This window comes from Psammomys obesus, unplaced genomic scaffold (assembly GCF_907164565.1).
Source record: "Psammomys obesus unplaced genomic scaffold, mPsaObe1.curated_primary_1811, whole genome shotgun sequence".
In the NCBI taxonomy this organism is placed as follows: domain Eukaryota; kingdom Metazoa; phylum Chordata; class Mammalia; order Rodentia; family Muridae; genus Psammomys; species Psammomys obesus.
This window is the reverse complement of record NW_026592666.1, coordinates 6,549,189-6,571,029: the sequence shown is the minus strand read 5'-3', so window position 1 is coordinate 6,571,029 and position 21,841 is coordinate 6,549,189. Positions and strand designations below refer to the sequence as shown.

General features: G+C 39.6%; 1 protein-coding gene across 1 annotated transcript; it reads left to right on the top strand.

Moving 5' to 3' along the window:
* Window positions 1–14,539: 14,539 nt before the first annotated feature.
* On the top strand, window positions 14,540–15,052 carry LOC129682504 (keratin-associated protein 13-2-like). Its single transcript, XM_055614886.1, has one exon. The coding sequence runs from the start codon at window positions 14,540–14,542 to the stop codon at window positions 15,050–15,052; it is 513 nt and encodes a 170-aa protein (XP_055470861.1).
* Window positions 15,053–21,841: the final 6,789 nt, after the last annotated feature.

The window sequence follows — 21,841 nt, the reverse complement described above, 5'->3', positions numbered from 1 at the left end:
ATGTGAGCTCAGCTGGATGTAACAGGGAGAGTCTGAGTTTGAATGTCGCCCTGTGAAGAAATGAGTTTATATACTCTCAGCAGCAGGTGTGGTGCCCAACACTGTCATCCTTGATGCATTTGTGTGCTTCCTGGTTTATAAATGTGGGACAGTAATCCCTGTAATTGTAGTTGCATTTGAATAGTTTTCTGTACTGTGTATTTTTGTGTGTTGTAATTTTGTTATAGTTAAAGCAATGAGCTTCTGCTATGTCAGGATGTGAGACTGGTTTACACTGATGCTTATTGTATCCTGTCTAGAAAAATCCCTCCTTTTCCTCTTGACAAAATTTTTATGCATTTTGTCAGAGGATTTTATACAAAAAATACTTTTATATTTATGATATAGATATAGTAACATGCATTTCCTTTTAATCCTTATCTGATGGTAGTATTTTGTGTAGTCTTATGAAGCTTAATAAAGATTAGACATACCCATTGTCGTTGAGTCTCTTTTTCCTAAATTATTCCCTATGGATCCCACAGTTTTACTTGTGACCTTCACAGGTAAACTGCAGCATGGCAACAGCGGAAGCCAAGAAAAGCTGAGGAAGATTGAACTGAGGAAGAGAGAGCAAGGCAATGATAAATGTTGTGATCCCAAGGAGCAGCAATGTAAGAGTCCCCATTCTGAACCCTTGCTGAATTAAGTAGAAAACATCACTGGAGGGAAGGAGGAATTTTACAACCAGTTTATGTGATATGAGGCCTGAGCTCATACTGGATTTTCATTCGTGGGAAGAAGTGGAGGATTTGATTCTCACTCCTCAAGCCCAATGGAGGTAGAGATTTATCACTGTGGTTCTTTCTGCAATGGTCTAAAATTCAGCTACATTTCTGCATCATCTTGTCTGTCATTGTCTGATGCCAAGCAGTAGCCAAACCCGGAGAAGGCAGAAAAACTCCTAGCAGGCTCCGATGCCCAACCTTAGCATTGATTCCTCTACTCCCTTAAGCAATGACCCTGTATCTTGCATAGGTCCAAGGAACTTTTCTCTTTCCTTTGAGTGCTTAGTTTAAGGGAGATTTGGTGAAGAAATAAAATCCAAGAACTCTGAATACATGAATTTTTTTTATAATGTTTCATAAAAAAAACCTACTGTTAGCAGACAGCACAAAATTCAGGAGGGCACATTCTCTTGGAATGCCAAGTGGTGCTAACAAAGAAAATTATTTAAATTCTGTGCTGATTTATTTAAAACAAACAAACTAGGCATTTGTTTTTGAGGCAATGTGCACCCTATATCTAAAACCATGTCTGCTAAGCCATCTTTAATCCTCTCTACACTGACTAGAGAATTCACACTCACTTCTTTACAGTTTCATTGTTGATACTTTTGACTAACACTTGCACAGTCTCAGCTGGAGCCATCTCAAATGTCGTCCCTACTTCAATCATCCTTGTTTTTCTTGTTTCCCTTGCTTAGATCTAGGTATAACTAGGATGTGAATTCTGAGCTTGACAGGTGTCTTACAGTCGTTTCTTTCTTTTCAATCATTTTGTTGTGACCTTTTGTTCAGAAATTTCCCTTTTTTATCATAATTCTGTGCACTGTGTGTGATGCTGTCATTAGGATTATGATGAAATCCATTCATAATTTTTTTTCAAATTAGTTACTTTATTTTGAAATTTTTAGTTAAGTTCAATTCCATTATTTTTATTTTCTCATCAAATTTCCCAATTGTGTCCTTTGTTTCCAGCTATAACTATTTCTTAAACATAAAAGGATCCTGTTTCATATTGTCAGATTCTTCCCATAGCTGCAGTCCTATGTCACTGAATGATGGGCGTGAGTTTAGGAAAATGTGCTGTTAGCAAGTTTCATCATTTCCAATGTCAGGGTGTATTTATACAAACATGCCTGCTTTATCACTACGGATCATAATCCTATAGGGTCCCCATCAACTCTGCAATGTGCTACTGATGGAAACAGTACTATCTGACACATGAGTGCTTTTTAATGTCTGGCTCTGCCTTACATGAATCCTAGGATTCACATTGTAATGTCTGGTTCTGCCTTACATGGACCCTAGGATTCACATTCTAATTTCTTCCACTCTTTAGTGTTTCAGCTTTCTTACATTCCTTCCATGCTCTGAAGAACAACAGACATTTTTACTAGAAAAAATATTTTACCTTCCTATCAAGACTGATATGCTCAGTTTTGCAAGGCTGCTAGTTTAAAGACACCCATAGCCTAGATCATTTCCATCCAGTCAAGAACAGATACAATTTAAACTTGGTTTCTCTGCTTGTGTCCTTATAATAACTTGGCCATTAAAAATACAATTTCACTTGTCAGAATTGGCTTTCTGGGATCTGTGGTATTTGCAAGGGCTTTATGTCTTCGAAGGGCCTGGAATTCCAAATTCATTCTGAACTCTTGGAAGTCTGTGAAAGTTTCTTATTGCTTTCATCTCAGCTGCCTAAATCCAGATATAATGTTAAGAACATCACAGCTCTAGGATGAGCTAATCAGTTCTGTCTCATAATTTCTCTGTCATTCTGCAATGCTTTGATATGTCCCTAACTATATGTGTGGATGTGAACACACATCTACATGTATGTATGCATATTTAAACGCCCACAGTTGTATGCTTTTTTTCTCCTGGAAAAAAATTAACATTATAAGTAATCTGAAACTCATGTCTATGTAGAATTTTTAAATGTTTATTTATATTCAGGTGGCATAGTAATGATTCTAATGAAAGCACCAATCTCAGAGTTCATTACATTAATGTGATGATACCTGCTAAGTTTTGACAGGTGCAAATGTTATGGCTATGTGTGTCTGGCTTGTCTGTCTAACTCTGACTACAATCCTTATGCTGTGTACATCTACTTTCCACAGAGATACAAAGAGTTCTAACTTCATACGTTTTCACATTATTTTGTTTTCTTGTCGTTCCATTTTAGCCTTTTCATTTTGCTTGTAACTGTGAATTTCAAAGTAACATCTGACCTCCTTGTACCCAAAACATCTGTTAGTCCCTTTCTAATGCCCCATGAGATATCTGGGTACACACTGAAAAATGACTACAAAATGTCTATAAAATTCTCCTTAAAGGTGTTTTTTTTTTTTTTTTTTTTACTTATAAAATCATGATGTACCCCTGTAAAAGAGTTTATTGGAATTGAGCTTGGATGCTGACAGTTGTTTAACTTCCTCTATTTCTTAGCATATTTCTCTCTGCCTATAGAATCATTTTTATTTTCAATTTATTTACTTTACATCCCAAGGGTGCCCCTTCCCTCCTCTCCTGTCTTCTCCTTTCTTCTTTCTTCTTCTCCTTTTCCTTTCTTCTCCTTCCCCCTTCCCCTTTCCCTTCCTTCCCAAAAGAGGAGGTCCCCTCTCCCCATATCAACCCTCCCCAGAACATCAAGTCACATCAGGACTGAGCATACCTGAGGCCAGGCAAGAAAAAGCTACCAAGGGGAAGTGATCCTAAAGCAGACAATAGAATCTATATTAGAAAAAGCTCTTCCCTCTACTCTCCAGGCACCCCATATGAAGAACAAGGACCACACATGTGCAGGGCATCTCCATCTAGGCTGTGCATGCTCCTCAATACTCAATGACCTTAGCCATCAGAGAAATGCAAATTGAAACGACTCTAAGATTCCATCTTACACCTGTCAGAATAGCTAAGATAAAAAGCACAAGTGACAACCTATGCTGGCAAGGACGTGGAGAAAGGGGAACCCTCCTCCATTGTCGGTCGGGGTGCAAACTTGTACAACCTCTCTGGATATCAATCTGGCACTTTCTCAGAAACCTGGGAATAGTTCTACCTCAAGACCTAGCTATGTTACTCCTGGGCATATATCCAAAAAACGCTCAACCATACAAGGACATTTGCTCAACCATGTTCATACTGGCTTTATTCATAGCCAGAAACTGGAAACAACATAGATGTCCTTCAACCCAAGAATGGATGCACAAATTGTGGTACATTTATACAATAAAATACTACTCAGCTATGAAAAGAAAGAAAGAAAGAAAGAAAGAAAGAAAGAAAGAAAGAAATCATGAAATTTGCAGGCAAATGGACAGAACTAGAAAAGATCATGGTATGTACTCACTTATAGGTAGATATTAGACTTGTAGTATAGGATAATCCTACCACAATCCACAGATCCAAAGAAGTTAAGTAACAAGAAGGCCCCAGGGGAGGGTATCAGAATTTCTCAGAAGGGTAACAGAATAGACAGCAGATGTGGATGAAGAGAGGGAACTGGACAGGAGACAGAATGGGGAGGGAAACAAAAATGGGGGTCAGGTGTGAGGAGAACCGGTGTGGAATTTGAGAGGGCAGGGAATGAGAAGGGAAAATGAGGGGGCATCTGTTTGTCAAGCTGGAGATCTGTGACAGAATCATCTCTTAAATAAGCAGTGCGTATTGAAATCCATGTTTTAAAAATAATTTTATTCTGTCTTATGTATATAGTTGTTTTGCCTAAATATGTGTGTACCATGTACGTGCCTGATGCATCCAAATGGCCAAAAGAAGGTGTTGTGAATCTATGGAACTGTAGTTATAGACAACTGTGAGAAACCATGACTGTCCTGAGAATTGAATCCAGTCCTTTGGAAGAGCAGCGAATGTTCTGAACCCTGGTGTGTGTGTGTGTGTGTGTGTGTGTGTGTGTGTCTTTGAAAGTATTTGTATGTGCATGTACATATACATGTGTATAGTCCTGAAGGCAAGAAGAGGGTATGAGATCCCCTGGACCTAGAGTTACTGGTGGTTTTGTGCTGCCTGACATGTGCTGGGAATCAAACTGGTTCTCTGGAAGAGTAACAAGTACTCTTAACTGCTGAACTGACTATCTATCCAGACCCAAGGTTTTATTAATACGTTTATTAGACAACAGAAGTTTATTTCTGATCTCATATAAATGTTTTAAAATGATCTCTTGAGAAAATGTTAAAAGTTTATTAAATAGAAAAATGCATTTCAGAATTGCATGTAGGATTTTTTTATGTCATGAGTACATTTTGGATCATGTGGAGTCAAACGCTTCTTGAATTAGAGAGTTCTAATGAAGTAATGTGTGCTGAAAAGAATTCATTCTGCAGTTCTTAATAGTGTTACAATAAAATATCAATATAGGAGATATTAAGTTTTGTTTATGAAAATTCTACTCTAAATCATTTCAAAAAACAAGAATCTGGGCCTCTGAATGACAGATCCACTAAAATTTTAAAGAGAAGAAACCCTGACTTTCTATATGGATGAGATTCTTTTGGAAATGCCTCATATCAAAAGAGATCTTCTCATCACCCACTGATGAGAATACACAATCAAATATCAAAAGCTTTGCATGAGTAGCCTCCTGAGCCTTGCATTTTCTTTGGATTATCCCAGTTTTTCCATTTTGGTGGATAATTAGATGAAAATGATCATAGAGAGCTATACAGATAAAATAGCACAATCTCAAATGAATTTGGTTCAAAGGTATCTTTTTGAGAACCTTTAAAAATATCTCAGTGTGACTTAGAGGGGGGGGGGGCAAGATGGTGGCACCGGGAGAACACCTTGTCTGAGAAGCGGAACAACACACTCCCTGCAGCGACCAGGAGACTGAACTCTGGGCCCTAAAACAACAGCGATCGATCCTGTTTCCCAGGTGAGGGGAGGCTCCCACGGCGTGAGAATCAGTCGGGTCCACTCTCGGCTGCCCAGCCAGAACCCGAAAGAGAACCCGGCAATGCGGGCTTTGGGTCTTCAGGCTGGTACCGCAAGCCTGCATGTCACAATCAATTTCCCAGGCTGATTGGTGGGCACAAGGGGGCCTAAGGCTGCGAGTCCCAGTCGCAAAAAAAAAAAAAAAAAAAACCGCACGGGGAAGGAAAGTTGCCAGACTGCTCACGGGTCACCTAGTCTTTCCCTGGAAGGTCTCTCTGACCACTGCAGGTACCTGCCACCATCCCAACTGAGCTCCGGCCGCGGGCGGATAGCAGCTGCGCGCCCAGCTCAAAATCCCTACTCCCTCTTCGGAGGAGGCAGAAGGCGTCCAGCAGAATCTGCCACAGACCACATTGTCTGTACCCCAACCCGAGATCAGGGCTGAGAAAACCCAATCCTTTCGGGCACTCCCCCAAACGCCGCCATCACCCTGCCGCAGCAGAGCAGAAGGATAAAGAGGCGCACAGCAGCTTCACAGTGCTGGAACTCCAGTGCTGCCTGCCGCTCCTAGCAAACAAACTACAGCTCGGGATCTGGGACTGTGGTCATTCAACACGTCCTGAGATTCTCCTGGGTTCAGAGCAATAAGTCTAGCAGCAAGTTCTATCACCAGCGCCCCCCCCCCCCCACCGGCAGAGAAACGCCACCAGCTCAGGGCTCAGGATCCCACTGAGAAGCCCCAACCCCTGCTGGCACTCCCCTGAGAGCACCTCCATAAGCTTGCCCTAGCAGAGGAGAAGGTCAGAGGGGAAGGACAGAGAGGCAGCCTGCCAAGGACACAGCACACTCTCTCCAGCGGCCCCTAGCAGAGAAACCCAAGCTCTGGATCTGAGGACACTCAACCCTACCCGGTACTCTCTTGGGATCAGCAAACATAGATTCTACCACTAGGCTGCTTCTGGCAGAGAGATCTGGGCCCGGGATCTGGGATTGAGTACACTCACGCTAACTCTTTCCCGCGCCACCCAGGGACCAGTCAACATAACCCCTCCTGGAAGAGGGAAAGGACAAAGAGGCAGCACACAGGAAAGGTGGACACTGAGTCCTGAGGCCAGTGTCACAGAGCTGACTATTAGCCTACCCGTGCACTTCCGCAGCAGGACCAAAACAGAGAGTAGTGAGCAAGGGGAACCCCTGTGCATTCCAACTGGTCCTGCAAGAGAGTGAGTGAGCCTTCTAGGGAAAGATTGCCAGACCCAGGGCCTCTCCACAGAAGCAACCAGACGAGATCCCTGCCACCCACACTCCTAGTGTGGGCATCAGAGGGATTCTTGGGATAGCGACCCCAACATTGAAGCCTCTGCCTTGTGGGTCCACCAGGGTAATCCAGGCAAACAATCCCTGGATCTCAGTCAGAACTGCGTAATAGTGGCTTGCAGGCCACTGCAATAGTCAGAGAATCCGCGCATGCACACTGCGCCCGCTAAAAGCGCATGCGAATAGCGCCAGCGTCACATTCCTTACTTAGGCAAAACTGAAAACACAGTGCACACTCCCAAAGCAGTGAACCTCTCTCATCTTCCTGAAAAAACAGTCCAGAAAACAGAAAGAGAGGATCATAGCCCAAACTACAATCTCGAGGAACAACCAGCGAGGATTATAAATAACCAGATGGCTAGAGGCAGACGTAAGAACACTCCCAACAAAAATCAGGACATAATGACCTCACCAGCAACCCCACAAAACAATGGACACTTCAATTCACTAGATATACAAGAAAAGGACCTCAAAACTATGTTTCTCCAGCTACTAGAGGCCCATAGAGATGAAATGAACAAAGCCCTCAGAGAAATAACCAAAGAAATCGAGACTAACCAAGAGGAAACAAATCATGCTCTCAAAAAAATGACCACGAAAATTGAGGCAAACAGAGAAGAAATGCACAAAGCTCTCAAAGAAATGTCCACACAAATGAAGGCAAATAAAGAAGAAATAAACAAAGCTCTCATAGAAATACAGGCAATTATACCCAAAGAAGTAGAGGCACAATTAGTGATACATAGAGAGGAAATGGACAAAAAAATAGAAGCTATCATTAAAAAGCAGGAGTCCACATTCAAACAGATGAAGGAAATGGTGCAAGACATGAAAACAGAATTAGAATCAATAAAGAAAACACAAATAGAGAAAAACCAGGAGCTGGAGAACATAGAGAAAAGATCAGGCACCACAAAGGTAAGCATCACCAACAGAATACAAGAGATGGAAGAAAGAATCTCAGGAGCCGAAGATACACTTGCGGAAATTGACACGTCTCTCAAAGAAAAAATAAAATCAGAAAAGTTCCAAACACAAAACATCCAAGAAATCAAGGACACCATGAAAAGACAAAACCTAAGAATAATAGGAGTAGAAGAAAAAGAAGACATCAGGCTCAAAGGTCTGGAAAATATTTTCAAGAAAATTATAGAAGAAAACTTTCCCAACTTAAAGAAGGAGATGGCCATAAACATACAAGAGGCCTACAGAACACCAAGTAGACTAGACCAGAAAAGAAATTCTTCACGTCACATCATAGTCAAAACACTGAACCTACAAAACAAAGAAAAAATTCTAAAAGCAGCAAGGGAAAAAGGCTAAGTAACATATGAAGGTAGATCTATCAGAATCACACCAGATTTCTCAACAGAAACTATGAAAGCAAGAAGGGCCTGGACAGAAATCATACAGTCCTTAAGGGACCACAGATTCCAACCCAGACTACTATACCCAGCAAAACTTTCAATCAACATAGACGGAGAATTCAAGATATTCCAAGACAAAACCAAATTTAAACAATATCTACATAGTAACCCAGCTTTACAGAAGTTACTAGAAGGGAAACTCCAAACCAAAGAAAACAACTACATCAAAGGAAACAGAGGAAATAGATAACTACACAACAAAAAAACCAAAAGAAGACAAGCAATGAAACTCAGTGATACCACCAACACCACATCTAAAGTAAGTAACAATTGTTGGTCACTAGTTTCTATCAACATCAACGGACTCAACTCCCCAATTAAAAGACACAGACTAACAGAAAGATTGTGGAAACACGATCCATCATTCTGTTGCATCCAAGAAACACACCTATGCAACAAAGATAAACACTATCTCAGAGTAAAAGACTGGAAAACTGTCTTTCAAGCAAATGGTTCCAGAAAACAAGCTGGAGTAGCCATCCTAATATCTAATAAAATAGACTTTCAACCCAAGTTAATCAAAAAAGATAAGGACAGCCACTATATTCTCATCAAAGGAAAAATCCACCAAGAGGACATCACAATTTTGAATATCTATGCCCCAAATACAAGAGCACCTACATTCGTAAATGAAACAATATTAAAGCTTAAATCACACATGGATCCTAAAACCCTAATAGTGGGAGACTTCAACACTCCACTCTCACCAAGGGACAGATCAACTAGACAGAAAACAAATAGGGAAATAAAAACACTTAAAGAGACCCTAAATCAAATGGACCTAATAGACGTCTACAGATCTTTTCATCCAAACTCAAAAGAGTATACCTTCTTTTCAGCACCGCATGGAACCTTCTCCAAAATAGACCATATAGTTGGTTATAAAGAAAGCCTCAACAGATACAAAAAAGATTGAAATAATCCCTTGTATTCTATCTGACCACCATGGACTAAAGCTGGACCTCAACAACAACAGAAATAACAAACAGCCTACACGTACATGGAAACTGAACAACCTGTTACTCAATGACAGCTGGGTTAAGGAAGAAATAAAGAAAGAAATTAAAGACTTCCTAGAATTCAATGAAAATGAAGGCAGAATATACCCAAATTTATGGGACACATGGAAAGCAGTGCTCAGGGGAAAATTTATAGCACTAAGTGCCTACAAGAAGAAATCAGGAGTCTACCACAAAAGGCATCTGAAAGACTCTACCTAGCAGTGTTTCAAAGCAGACACTAAGACTCATAACCAAAACCTCGGCAGAGTGCAGGAAATCATATGAAAGAAGGGAAGTTAGTATGATATGGAAAGGATAAGAGCTCTACAAGGACCAAATATATCTGGGCACAGGGTCTTTTCTGAGACTGACACTCAACCAAGGACCATCTATGGATATAACCTAGAACTTCTGCTCGGATGTGGCCCGTGGTAGCTCAGTAACCAAGTAGTTTTCCAAAGTAAGGGGAACACGGACTATTTCTAACAGGATCTCAAGGGCAGGCTGTTTGACCCCCCCCCCCCCCGGGGGGGGGCAGTCTGTTAGGCCACAGAGGAGGACTTTGCAGTCAGCCCTGAAGATACCTGATAAAACAGGGTCAGATGAAAGGGGAGGAGGTCCTCCCCTATCAGTGGACTTGGAAAGGGGCAGGGAGGAGACCAGGGAGGGAGTGTGGGGTTGGGGAGGGAATGAGGGAGCGGGATACAGCTGGGACACAGAGTTAACAAAATGTAACTAAAAGGAAAATAATAATAAAATAATAATAATAAAAAAAAAGAAATTCGTAACATCACATACAAACAACTTAATGGCCCAACTGAAAACCCTAGAAAAAGAAGAAGCAGATACACCCAAGAGGAGCAGAAGGCTGGAAATAATCAAACTCAGGGCTGAAATCAATCAATTAGAAACAAATAAAACTATTCAAAGAATCAATGAAATATAAAGCTGGTTCTTTGAGAAAATCAACAACATAGACAAACCCTTAGCCAAACTAATTAAAAAGCAGAGAGAATCTATCCAAATCAACAAAATCAGAGATGAAAAGAGTGACATAACTACAGACACAGAGGAAATTCAAACAATCATTAGGTCATACTACAAAAGCCTATATGCCACAAAATTTGAAAATCTAAATGAAATGGACAATTTTCTTGATAGATTCCATCTTCCAACATTAAGTCAAGATCAGGTAGAAAGACTGAACAGCCCTATATCCCCCAAGGAAATTGAAGCAGTCATTCACAGTCTCCCCTCCAAAAAAAGCCCTGGGCCAGATGGTTTCAGCGCGGAATTCTACCAGACCTTCAAAGAAGTGCTCACACCAATTCTCCTCAAACTATTCCATAAAATAGAAACAGAAGGTACATTACCAAACTCATTCTATGAAGCAACAGTCACCCTGATACCTAAACCATACAAAGACCCAATAAAAAAAGAGAACTTCAGACCTATCTCTCTTATGAACATTGATGCAAAAATACTCAATAAAATACTTGCAAACCGAATCCAAGAACACATCAAAGATATCATCCACCATGACCAAGTAGGCTTCATCCCAGGAATGCAAGGGTGGTTCAACATACGAAAATCCATCAATGTAATCCACCACATAAACAAAATGAAGGAGAAAAAACACATGATCATCTCCTTAGATGCTGAAAAAGCATTTGACAAAGTTCAACACCCATTTATGTTTAAAGTCTTGGAGAGATCAGGGATACAAGGCACATACCTAAAGATAGTAAAGGCAATATACAGCAAGCCTATAGCCAACATCAAACTCAATGGAGAGAAACTTAAATCAATCCCACTGAAATCAGGGACAAGACAAGGCTGCCCATTGTCTCCATATCTCTTCAACATAGTACTTGAAGTCCTAGCCAGAGCAATAAGACAACTAAAGGAGATCAATGGGATACAAGTCAGAAAGGAAGAGGTCAAAGTGTCACTATTCGCAGATGATATGATAGTATATATGAGCCACCCCAAGAATTCAACCAGATAACTCCTCCAGTTGATAAACACCTTCAGCAAAGTGGCAGGATATAAAATCAACTCAAAAAAATCAGAAGCCCTCCTTTATACCAAAGACAAAATGGCCGAGAAAGAAATTAGGGAAACAATACCCTTCACAATAGCCACTAACCACATAAAGTACCTTGGGTTGACACTAACCAAGCAAGTGAAAGACCTTTTTGAGAAAAACTTCAAGTCTCTGAAGAAAGAAATTGAAGAAGATCTCAGAAGATGGAAAGATCTCCTGTGCTCATGGATTGGTAGGATTAACATTGTGAAAATGGCCATCCTGCCAAAAGCAATCTACAGATTCAATGCAATTCCCATCAAAATACCAACTCAATTCTTTACAGACCTTGAAAAAAAGATTCTCAGCTTCATATGGAGAAACAAAAAACCCAGAATCTCCAAAACGATCCTATACAACAACAGATCATCTGGAGGTATCTCCATCCCTGATTTCAAGTTGTACTACAGAGCAATTGTAATAAAAACTGCATGGTATTGGCATAAAAACAGAAAGGAGGATCAATAGAACCACATAGAAGACCCAGAAATAAACCGACACACTTATGAATACTCGATTTTTGACAAAGAAGCCAAAACCATTCAATGGAAAAAAGACAGCATCTTCAATAAATGGTGCTGGTCCAACTGGATGTCTACATGTAGAAAAATGCAAATAGATCCATACTTATCACCCTGCACAAAACTAAAGTCCAAGTGGATCAAAGACCTCAACATAAAACCAGATACCCTAAATCTGTTAGAAGAAAAAGTGGGGAATACCCTTGAACTCATTGGCACAGGAGACAACTTCCTGAACAGAACACCAACAGCACAGGCTCTGAGAGCAACAATCAATAAATGGGACCTCATGAAGCTGAAAAGCTTCTGTAAATGAAAGTATACCGTCATCAAAACAAAACGACTACCTACAGATTGGGAAAGAATCTTCACCAACTCTCTATCTGATAAAGGACTAATATCCAGTATGTATAAATTACTAAAGAAGCTGAAAAGCAGCAAACCAAGTAATCCAATTAAAAAATAGGGAACAGAGCTAAACAGAGAATTCTCAACAGATGAATATCGAATGGCAGAGAAACACTTAAAGAAATGCTCAACCTCATTAGCCATTAGGGAAATGCAAATCAAAATAACCCTGAGATTTAATCTTACACCCATCAGAATGGCCAAGATCAAAAACTCAAGTGACAACACATGCTGGAGAGGTTGTGGAGAAAGGGGAACCCTCCTCCACTGCTGGTGGGAATGTAAACTGGTACAACCACTCTGGAAATCTATCTGGCGCTTTCTAAGACAATTAGGAATCGTGCTTCCTCAAGACCCAGCTATACCACTGCTAGGTATATACCCAAAGTTTGCTCAAGTACACAAAAGAGATATTTGCTCAACCATGTTTATAGCAACTTTATTTGTAATAGCCAGAACCTGGAAACAACCCAGATGTCCATCAATGGAGGAATGGGTACAGAAATTGTGGTATTTTTACACAATAGACTGTCATAATACAACCCTGTTCTGTCTGAATATCATTTATATGTATTTTTACAGAATATTTTATCAGTGAATATAGAAAATGCTGGTTATACACTAAGAATTTGATAAAGCATATCAAACCTATTTTCAACTTTTTTCTTTTTTAAAAATTTATGTATGTATATATGTATGTATGTATGTATTAATGCAATTTATTCACTTTTTATCCCAGCTGTAGTTTCAACTCTAAATCTATAGTTTTCTAGGAACCAAACTACTGAGTAAAAATAAAAGAAAGCAAAGAAGAAAATTTTTAAAAAGTAAAACTTAAACACAGCACAAACAAAAAGATAAATGGTGGTAAGAGGATTAGAAAAACAGAGAGAAGGAGAGAAGAGGAATAGAAGGAAGATGGGGAAGAATAAGAGGATGAAGGGGAGAAAAATAAATCGAGAAAGAAGTGGAGGAGAAGGAGGAGGACAAGGAAAAAGAAAATTGTACTTCATACATTTGTCAACTCCAGAATAGAAAAAAAATCTTGGAAAGGATGAGAAATCTTACTTACGCAGGAAGTTGCAGTTGGGTACCAGGATATAGCACTGACAAAACGTCGTTAGCTAGCCAATAGCACAAGAAGATATAGGCTGCTGCAATGGTTAGAAAGCTGCAATGGTTACAGACGCAGATGGTGAGAGGGCAGTAAGGAAAATGTAATGGTTATTTGCAAAAATTGATTATGGCGGCATTGAAACAAGACTAAACACAGTGTAAGAGTGCAATAGGACATGGGACCATGTTCAGTCTCAGCACCGAGGACATTAGGACAGAGAGATCACTCATTCCATGACAGCCTGGACAACATTGCAAACTCTTGTTTTTAAAAATATAAACAAGACTACAACAAAACACCCCATGTTCCTTCATTTTTATTCATGTACTTATTTACTCCCTTTATTAAAGTGGGTCTGCTTCAACTGAGATACTTTTCAACAACCTGTCTCAGTCTCTAGCCACTTCTCTTAGTATGTTGCTTTTATCTATTTTGAATATATCTCTCTATTCGATTTGATACCGAATGGGTAACTGTAGACAATAGTATAATTATGTTCAGTTACTACCTCACTAGATTACATAAATTAATTTGGCAGAATGGCAATGGAGGTTGACACAATGGACCATTCTTATGAATGCTCCTATCCATATGGAAACAGATCCAGTGTTCATGTAACTAAACAGAGGCAGGAGTGCACAGCCAAGCACAGGAAGGTAGCACACAGTAAAGGAGTAAGAAGGGCTTCCTTAGCTAGGACAGGGCAGGCATTATTATAAAATAGTCATAGCATTTTGTAGATAGGAGTAGCTCTCTGGCCTTTGTTACAACACTCATAAATATACTGTGCAAAAATCTATTGGAATGCAACTACAATTACAGAGATTACTGAGTTACACATTTGTAAGCCAGGAAGCACACAAATGCATCAAGGATGACACTGCTGGGCACCACACCTGCTGCTGAGGGTATATAAGCCCAGCTCTCCACGTGGTGACCATCAGACTCAGACTCTCCCTGTCACATCCAGCTGAACGCTCGTCTCCTCTCATCATGGCCTACAGCTGCTGCTCTGGAAACTACTCCTCCCGCTCCTTTAGGCGCTGCCTGCCCTCAGGATCCTCCTGTGGCTCTTCCTACCCCAGCAACCTGGTCTACACCACCACCAGCTGCTCTCCCAGCACCTGCCAGCTGGACTCCTCTCTCAGCAGTGGCTGTCAGGAGACCTGCGTTGAGCCCACCAGCTGCCAGAGGTCCTGTGTGGTGTCCAGCCCCTGCCAACTGCCCTGCTACTACCCCAGGAGCTGCACACCGTACAGTCCCTACCAGGGGACATATGCTGGGTCTCTGGGCTTTGGGTCCAGCAGCTGCCGTTCCCTGGGCTATGGATCTAGAAGCTGCTACTCCAGGGGCTGTGGATTCAGTGGCTTCAGATCTCTGAATTACGGAGTCCACAGCTTTCCTTCCAGATATTTCAGATCCACTGTCTGCAGCCCACTCTTTATTCCTTCTAGGGGTTTCTACTCTTCTTGTTACCAGCCATTCTATACATCTCGCTTCTGTTGACTAATCTGTTGACTCTCTAACACCAAGACCCAATGCAGATTCTGTAGAAAATTTGTTCTTTCATTTTATCCTTGAGAACTTTTGAAATTTTCTTGATTTTTCTGTTGTCTTTCCTTTCTAACCCTCACATTTGAAACTGGCTCTGTCAAACTGCAAGACTAATGACAAACTCAGCCACGACATTGATAAAACTGATGATTTTTCACTTCTCCCAAAGTTACAAATTCATATAATTTTACCTGAATAAACTCTTTGTTTCTGTTGCACAATTATGTGTTTAATGTTATTATTTACATGTAATGGATTATGGTTTGAATGTAAAAAGAGTTCTCAGAGGCTTGTCTGTTCACTAAATGGCCCTAAGCTGAGGGTACCATTTTGGAAGTTTGTAGAACCTTTAGAGGGTGGATTCTAACTGGAAAAATCTAAGGGAGCAAGATCTTGAGGTTTATTGCCACATCCTGCTTCCTGTTCTATGCATTTGCTTAGACACCAAGGTGTGTGCACTCAGCCTCAGCACTCAGACACACTGGCACTCAGGGCTGCTGCTCTGACGAGCTGCTTCTGCTTCAGTGTTTTCCCAACTATGGCAAAGTGAATCCCCAAATCATGAGCCAAAATGAAGTCTTCCTTCATTGGGTTGCATTTTGGTCAGATATTTGGTTTGTGCATAAGAAAAAAATGCATTAATTAGCATTGATTGTGATTAAATTGAGGCAGGAGCTTTGGAAGCCAGAGACTGTTGCACTAATTTTTCCTGGTCTCTAGATATTCTTTCCTTCTCAGTGCAGATATTCCTGAGAACTTCTAGGTTTTACATGAGAATTTTCTCTAACTAATGACATGCCTTTCAAAGGACAGGATGTGTCAGAAACTCAAAGAATGCAAGAAAAAATAGGTTTGCATAAGGTCAAGGCAGAGGGATATTAGCAGAGAAGACAAGTGTCTTTCTCTCTTTCTCTCCTCTCTCTCTCTCTCTCTCTCTCTCTCTCTCTGTAGTTTGTATGTGTATGTGTATGTGTGTTAATTCTCAACTTAATTCACTTATCATGCAGGAGTGTCACTTTTTAAAAAAATATTTAGTCCCTATAAGACTATTTCATACTTTTAGACTGTTAAGATTATTTCATTTTGTGAAAGTAGGAAGACAACAGACTTAAGAATAGCTAGGTGTATAAGGTACTTCGGAGTAACCCTAACCAAGGAAGTCAAAGACTTGTATGAAAAAAAAATTTCAAGTCTCCGAAGAAAGAATTAGAAGAAGATATCAGAAGATGGAAAGATCTCCCATGCTCATGGCTTGGCAGGATTAACATAGTAAAAATGGCCATCTTACCAAAAGCAATCTACAGATTCAATGCAATTCCGATCAAATTACCAACAAAATTCTTTACAGAACTGGAAAGAAAAATTCTCAACTTCATATGGAATAACAAGAAACCCAGGATTGCTAATACAATCCTCTACAATAAAAGATCTTCTGGAGGTATCTTCATCCCTGATCTTAAGTTGTACTATAGAGCAACAGTTTTAAAAACTGTAAGGTACTGGCATAGAAACAGAATGGTGGATCAATGGAACCCAACAGAAGACCCAGAAATAAACCCACACACTTATGGACACCTGATCTTTGACAAAGATGCCAAAATCATACAATGGAGAAAAGATAGCATCTTCAACAAATGGTGCTGGTCCAACTGGATGTCTACATGTAGAAAAATGCAGATAGATTAATACTTATCACCCTGCACAAAACTGAAGTCCAAGTGGATCAAAGACCTCAACATAAAACCAGACACATTAAATCAGCTACAAAAAAATAAATAAATAAATAAATAAATAAATAAATAAATAAATAAATAAATAAATAAAGTGGGGAATACCTTAGGACTCATTGGTACAGGAGAAAACTTCCTGAACAGAACACCAACAGCACAGGCTCTAAGAGCAACAATCAATAAATAGGACCTCATGAAACTGAAAAGCTTCTGCAAAGCAAAGGACACCGTCTTCAAAACAAAGCGACTGCCTACAGATTGGGAAAGAATCTTCACCAACCCTTTATCTGACAGAGGACTCATATCCAGTATATATAAAGAACTAAAGAAGCTGAAAAGCAGCAAACAAGTAACCCACTAAAAAAATGGGGAACAGAGCTAAAGAGAGAATTCTCTCTAGAGGCATATCGAATGGCAGAGAAGCACTTAAAGAAATGCTCAACCTCATTGGCCATTAGGGAAATGCAAATCAAAACAACCCTGAGATTTCACCTTACACCCATCAGAATGGCCAAGATCAAAAACTCAAGTGACAACACATACTGGAGAGGTTGTGGAGAAAGGGGAACCCTCCTCCACTGCTGGTGGGAATGTAAACTGGTACAACCACTCTGGAAATCTACAGGTGCTTTCTCAGAGAACTAGGAATAGCGCTTCCCCAAGATCCAGCCATACCACTCCTAGGCATATATCCAAAAGAGGCTCAAGTACACAAAAAGGACACTTGCTCAACCATGTTTGTAGCAGCCTTATTTGTAATAGCCAGAAGCTGGAAACAACCCAGATGCCCCTCAACTGAAGAATGGATGCAGAAATTTTGGTACATCTATACAATGGAATATTACTCAGCAAGGAAAAATAAGGAAATCATGAAATTTGCAGGTAAATGGTGGGACCTGGAAAGGATCATCCTGAGTGAGTTGTCCCAGAAGCAAAAAGACACGCATGGTATATACTCACTCATATAAACATACAACATAGGATAAACCCACTAAAATCTGTACATCTAAACAAACTAAGCAAAAGAGAGGACCCTAACTAAAATGTTCAATCCCCATCCTGAAAGGCAAAGAGGATGAACATCAGAAGAAAAAGAAAATAGGAAAAAACCTCGGAACCTGCTACAGAGGGCTCTGAAAGCCTCTGCCCTGCAGACTGTCAAAGCAGATGCTGAGCCTGATGGCCAACTGTTGGGCAGAGTGAATGGAATTTTATGTAAGAAGTGGGAAATAGTAAGAGCTGGAGAAGACAGGAACTCCACAAGGAGAGCAACAGAACAAGAAAATTTGAACACAGGGAACTTCCCAGAGACTCACACTCCAACCAAGGACTATTTATGGAGATAACCTAGAACCCCTGCACAGATGTAGCCCATGACAGTTCAGTGTCCAAGTGGGTTACATAGTAATGGGAAGAGGGACTGCCTCTGACATAATCTGATTGGCCTGCTCTTTGATCACCGCCCCCCTGAGGGGGGAGCAGTCTTACTAGGCCACAGTAGAGGACAATGCAGCCACTTTTGATGAGAACTAATAGACTAAGACCAGAAAGGAGAGGAGAACCTCCTCTATCAGTGGACTTGGGGAGTGGCATGCTTCAGAAAGGGGAGGGAGGGTGGGATTGGGAGGGGAGGAGGGAGGGGCTTATGGGGGGATACAAAATGAATAAAGTGTAATTAATAAAAAATTAAACAAAAAGAATAGCTAGGTGCTTCAAGAGTAAGGTTGCACCTGGGTTTGTTGTCAATATGTGGATTAAATCTGAGGGAAGACATCTGATTATTATTCTTATTATTAAAAGTGATTCAGTGATCTCTTAAAAGAAACTTGCATAATCTGTCATTTCACCATCCTCTTCTTCCTTCACCAAAGAGTTAAAGGAAATAACAAAAGATCACATCAAATAGAATAAAAACACCTAACTTGATAATATAAGGAATTAATGGTCATATCAAACAATATTCTTGCTTGTATTTTTGTTATGAAATAATAAGACATTCTTTGAAATTAGGAGTGGATTGCAGAGTATTGGACACCTCTCAAAATCCTAAACTTACACCTGTGTCCCATTCATTTCATCATGCTTACTTCCCCTCTTCCTAGTGCAGTAACTAAGTATGAACTATGTAAGCAGTGGCAGGCAGAATTGACTGCACTGTTTGCACTTCTTCTGCAGTGATAGAAACAAAAACAGAAGAATTAAGGGGAACCTAAATATTACAGTTTGGGTTACTGTAGTGCTGTGCTTGGAACACTGAATGCTATGTTACTCTGTGTATTGTCTGCTTTTCCCCACCTAGGACATTCTCTCTGATGTCCCTTCTTCCACTGCTGAAACTTTCCTTCCTTTGTGACCTCTTTGCTTTTTTTTTTTTCATCACTATTTTTAACAGATAATTATGATGCATATACAATTAGAGGGAAAAGTAACAATGAAGATGGGGGAGTAACCAGCAATATCATAAAAGTTATAAAAAATAGTGAACTCGGTCCTTTGAATAACTTTTTTAGTTTTCCATGACCTCTCTTATCCATATGCTTATAGTTATTAAGCAAGATAAATTGCCAAGTTTCTTTCCTCAAAGCACAGGCAGCATCAGGGTTTGGAAAGATGTTCTTTAGTTTCTTGAGCAGGATGAGGTTAATCTTTTGCTGTCCCCGTATTTCAGATGCACATGTGACTTTCTGCATTTCAAAAGGATAGGACAGGAGCTCTATAATGTACAGTCTCTGAATTATAATTACTCTATTAAGAAGACACAAAAAGAGATGTATTCAGTAGTAATTCTGCTTTGAATTGTTAGAAAGTTATCAGGATATATTCATAGTACAAAGTGAGGGGTTTTATTATGATAGTCACATATGCATACAGAATTTAAAATCTTGGTCTTCTTATGGGCAAATGCTATATGGTTCAATACTTCCTTCATGTTGTTTTGAAGCATCGAAATTCAACATTGAGCTTAGCCAGGTTATTACAGAGTTCCATAGCTCAGGTAAGGTAGGAATCTTGAATGCTGTGTAGGCCTGTATGATTTTCATTTGTTTTAAGTTTACATTGAGTTTGTAAGGCAGTTGCACCAGTCAGGAAACATGTACAGTGCTTTAGTCTTTGCAACTGACAGCACAAATTTTACCAAACTAAGTGGCACTAGCAATGTAATTTGTAAGACTAAACTTCCCAGCATACAGATCTTAATCTCTATTCCAGCCATTAAATACATGACAGCAAATTGTGTTCTGCTAATTTGTAAGTTAATTCTACCTTCTGCAATTGACAAAACACCAGCCAGCAGTTTTAAGGATTATGGATAGTTGCTTCTACTCTTCCAGTATCCTCCTAATGCACGCTCAGGCACACACATACAAAGCCAGAGATTTTGAACACAGAGGCTCACAAATGAAGCATTTGCTATTCACAGTTATAATCAATTCCCAAGGCTAATCATCATCTGTTAACCAACTGGATTTCTGTTTTGTTTTCCAAGAAATGCTGTGATCAGTTTCCAGAAATTCTCCAATGAGTCATTTCCAGGTATTGCTCTTCAACTGTTTCTGCTTGCAAGGCCTAGCTCACAAGTGATTACTGAACAGTACTGGTACTTTGTCTTCTTCACCCTGACTCTAAATTAGCTTTTGTCATATATGCCTTCAAGCTATTATTATTATTATCATTATTATTATTATTATTATTATTATTACTTATGTACAAGCTAGCATCACTTCTCTGAAAAATTCACTTCTAAAAAAATTTTCAGTGTCACCATGTTGTACTTGAACTCATAATCAATGTACAAATGACTTGAAAATGTTTTATAAAGATTACTTTCAGCACCAACCAATGAACATACCTGAAAGGGTTATGCTCCCTACAAATGTAGCTGATGGGCAGCTTGGTCTTCATGAGGGGGCACCCTTGCAAGTGGAGCAGGGGCTGTCGTGAGATGGACTCTAGTGTGTGCTGGTGGATCACTTTTGCCTAGCTAGCCTGCCTTGTCTGGCTTCAGTGAAAAAGGATGTTCTTAGTCCTGATGCCACTTGATGTGCTGGGTGGGTTGGTAAGGTGTGGGTGGGGGATTTTCTGAGGAAAAGGGGTAAAGGGGAAAGAGGTTTTGAGGGTAGGATAGGGAGGAGTGGGGGAGGGGGCTCTGAACAATATATAAAGTGAATAAATAAATAAATTATAAAAATTACTTTCAGGGTGCATATCAGGCATATAGGAGGAACATAATTGAATTTCAAGTTTTAAGTGGGGATTTTCCAAGGTATTATTATTTTGCAAAAGTAATTACTCCCAAATCTGCAAAGTTTTAAAGACTGTAATGTGTCCAATTTCAAGAATGTTCAGTAAGGTACAATTAAGATATACCCTCATTTTACATCATCATGAGATCTGTTTTTGCAAATGTTAAATGTATTTTAAAATTATATTAATTTATGTTTTTATGAAATGAAGAACAGTATTATGAAAATGCAATCTCTGCTATATTCAGACACTCAGCTAGAAAAGTTAAATATCAATCAAAAGTTATAACAAATATCTGTAAGTATAAAGTTATTCATGCTAAAACAGACTACATAAAAGGAAATTCTTAAGTCTTAAATGTTCATGTCTAGAAAAAAATCTCATGGAACTACTAGTTTGAATATATTTAGAAATAAGTAGAGGATATATAGTTGGGTTGGGAGAAATGCTTTTAAGAGCAACATTCTGAAATGTATATTACGAAACCAAAAGCTACCTAATAAATTATTGAGAGAAAAGGAAAAAAAAAAAACATGATAAAAATCCATCTCTAGAGTATTATGGTGGCATGCTCTGTAGGACTGCAGATATGAATTCACCATTGTGACCTTACTCATTAAAGCAATATGAAACGATTCAATGATTTATGATTTAAGACAGGTTCTGAGACGACCTTGTTTCATAGATTTCCAGATAACCTTACATTCAATTATTATGTGTTTATAAACAAGTGAATTGGTTTTAAAGAGTAAGGCCTGACAGTCGT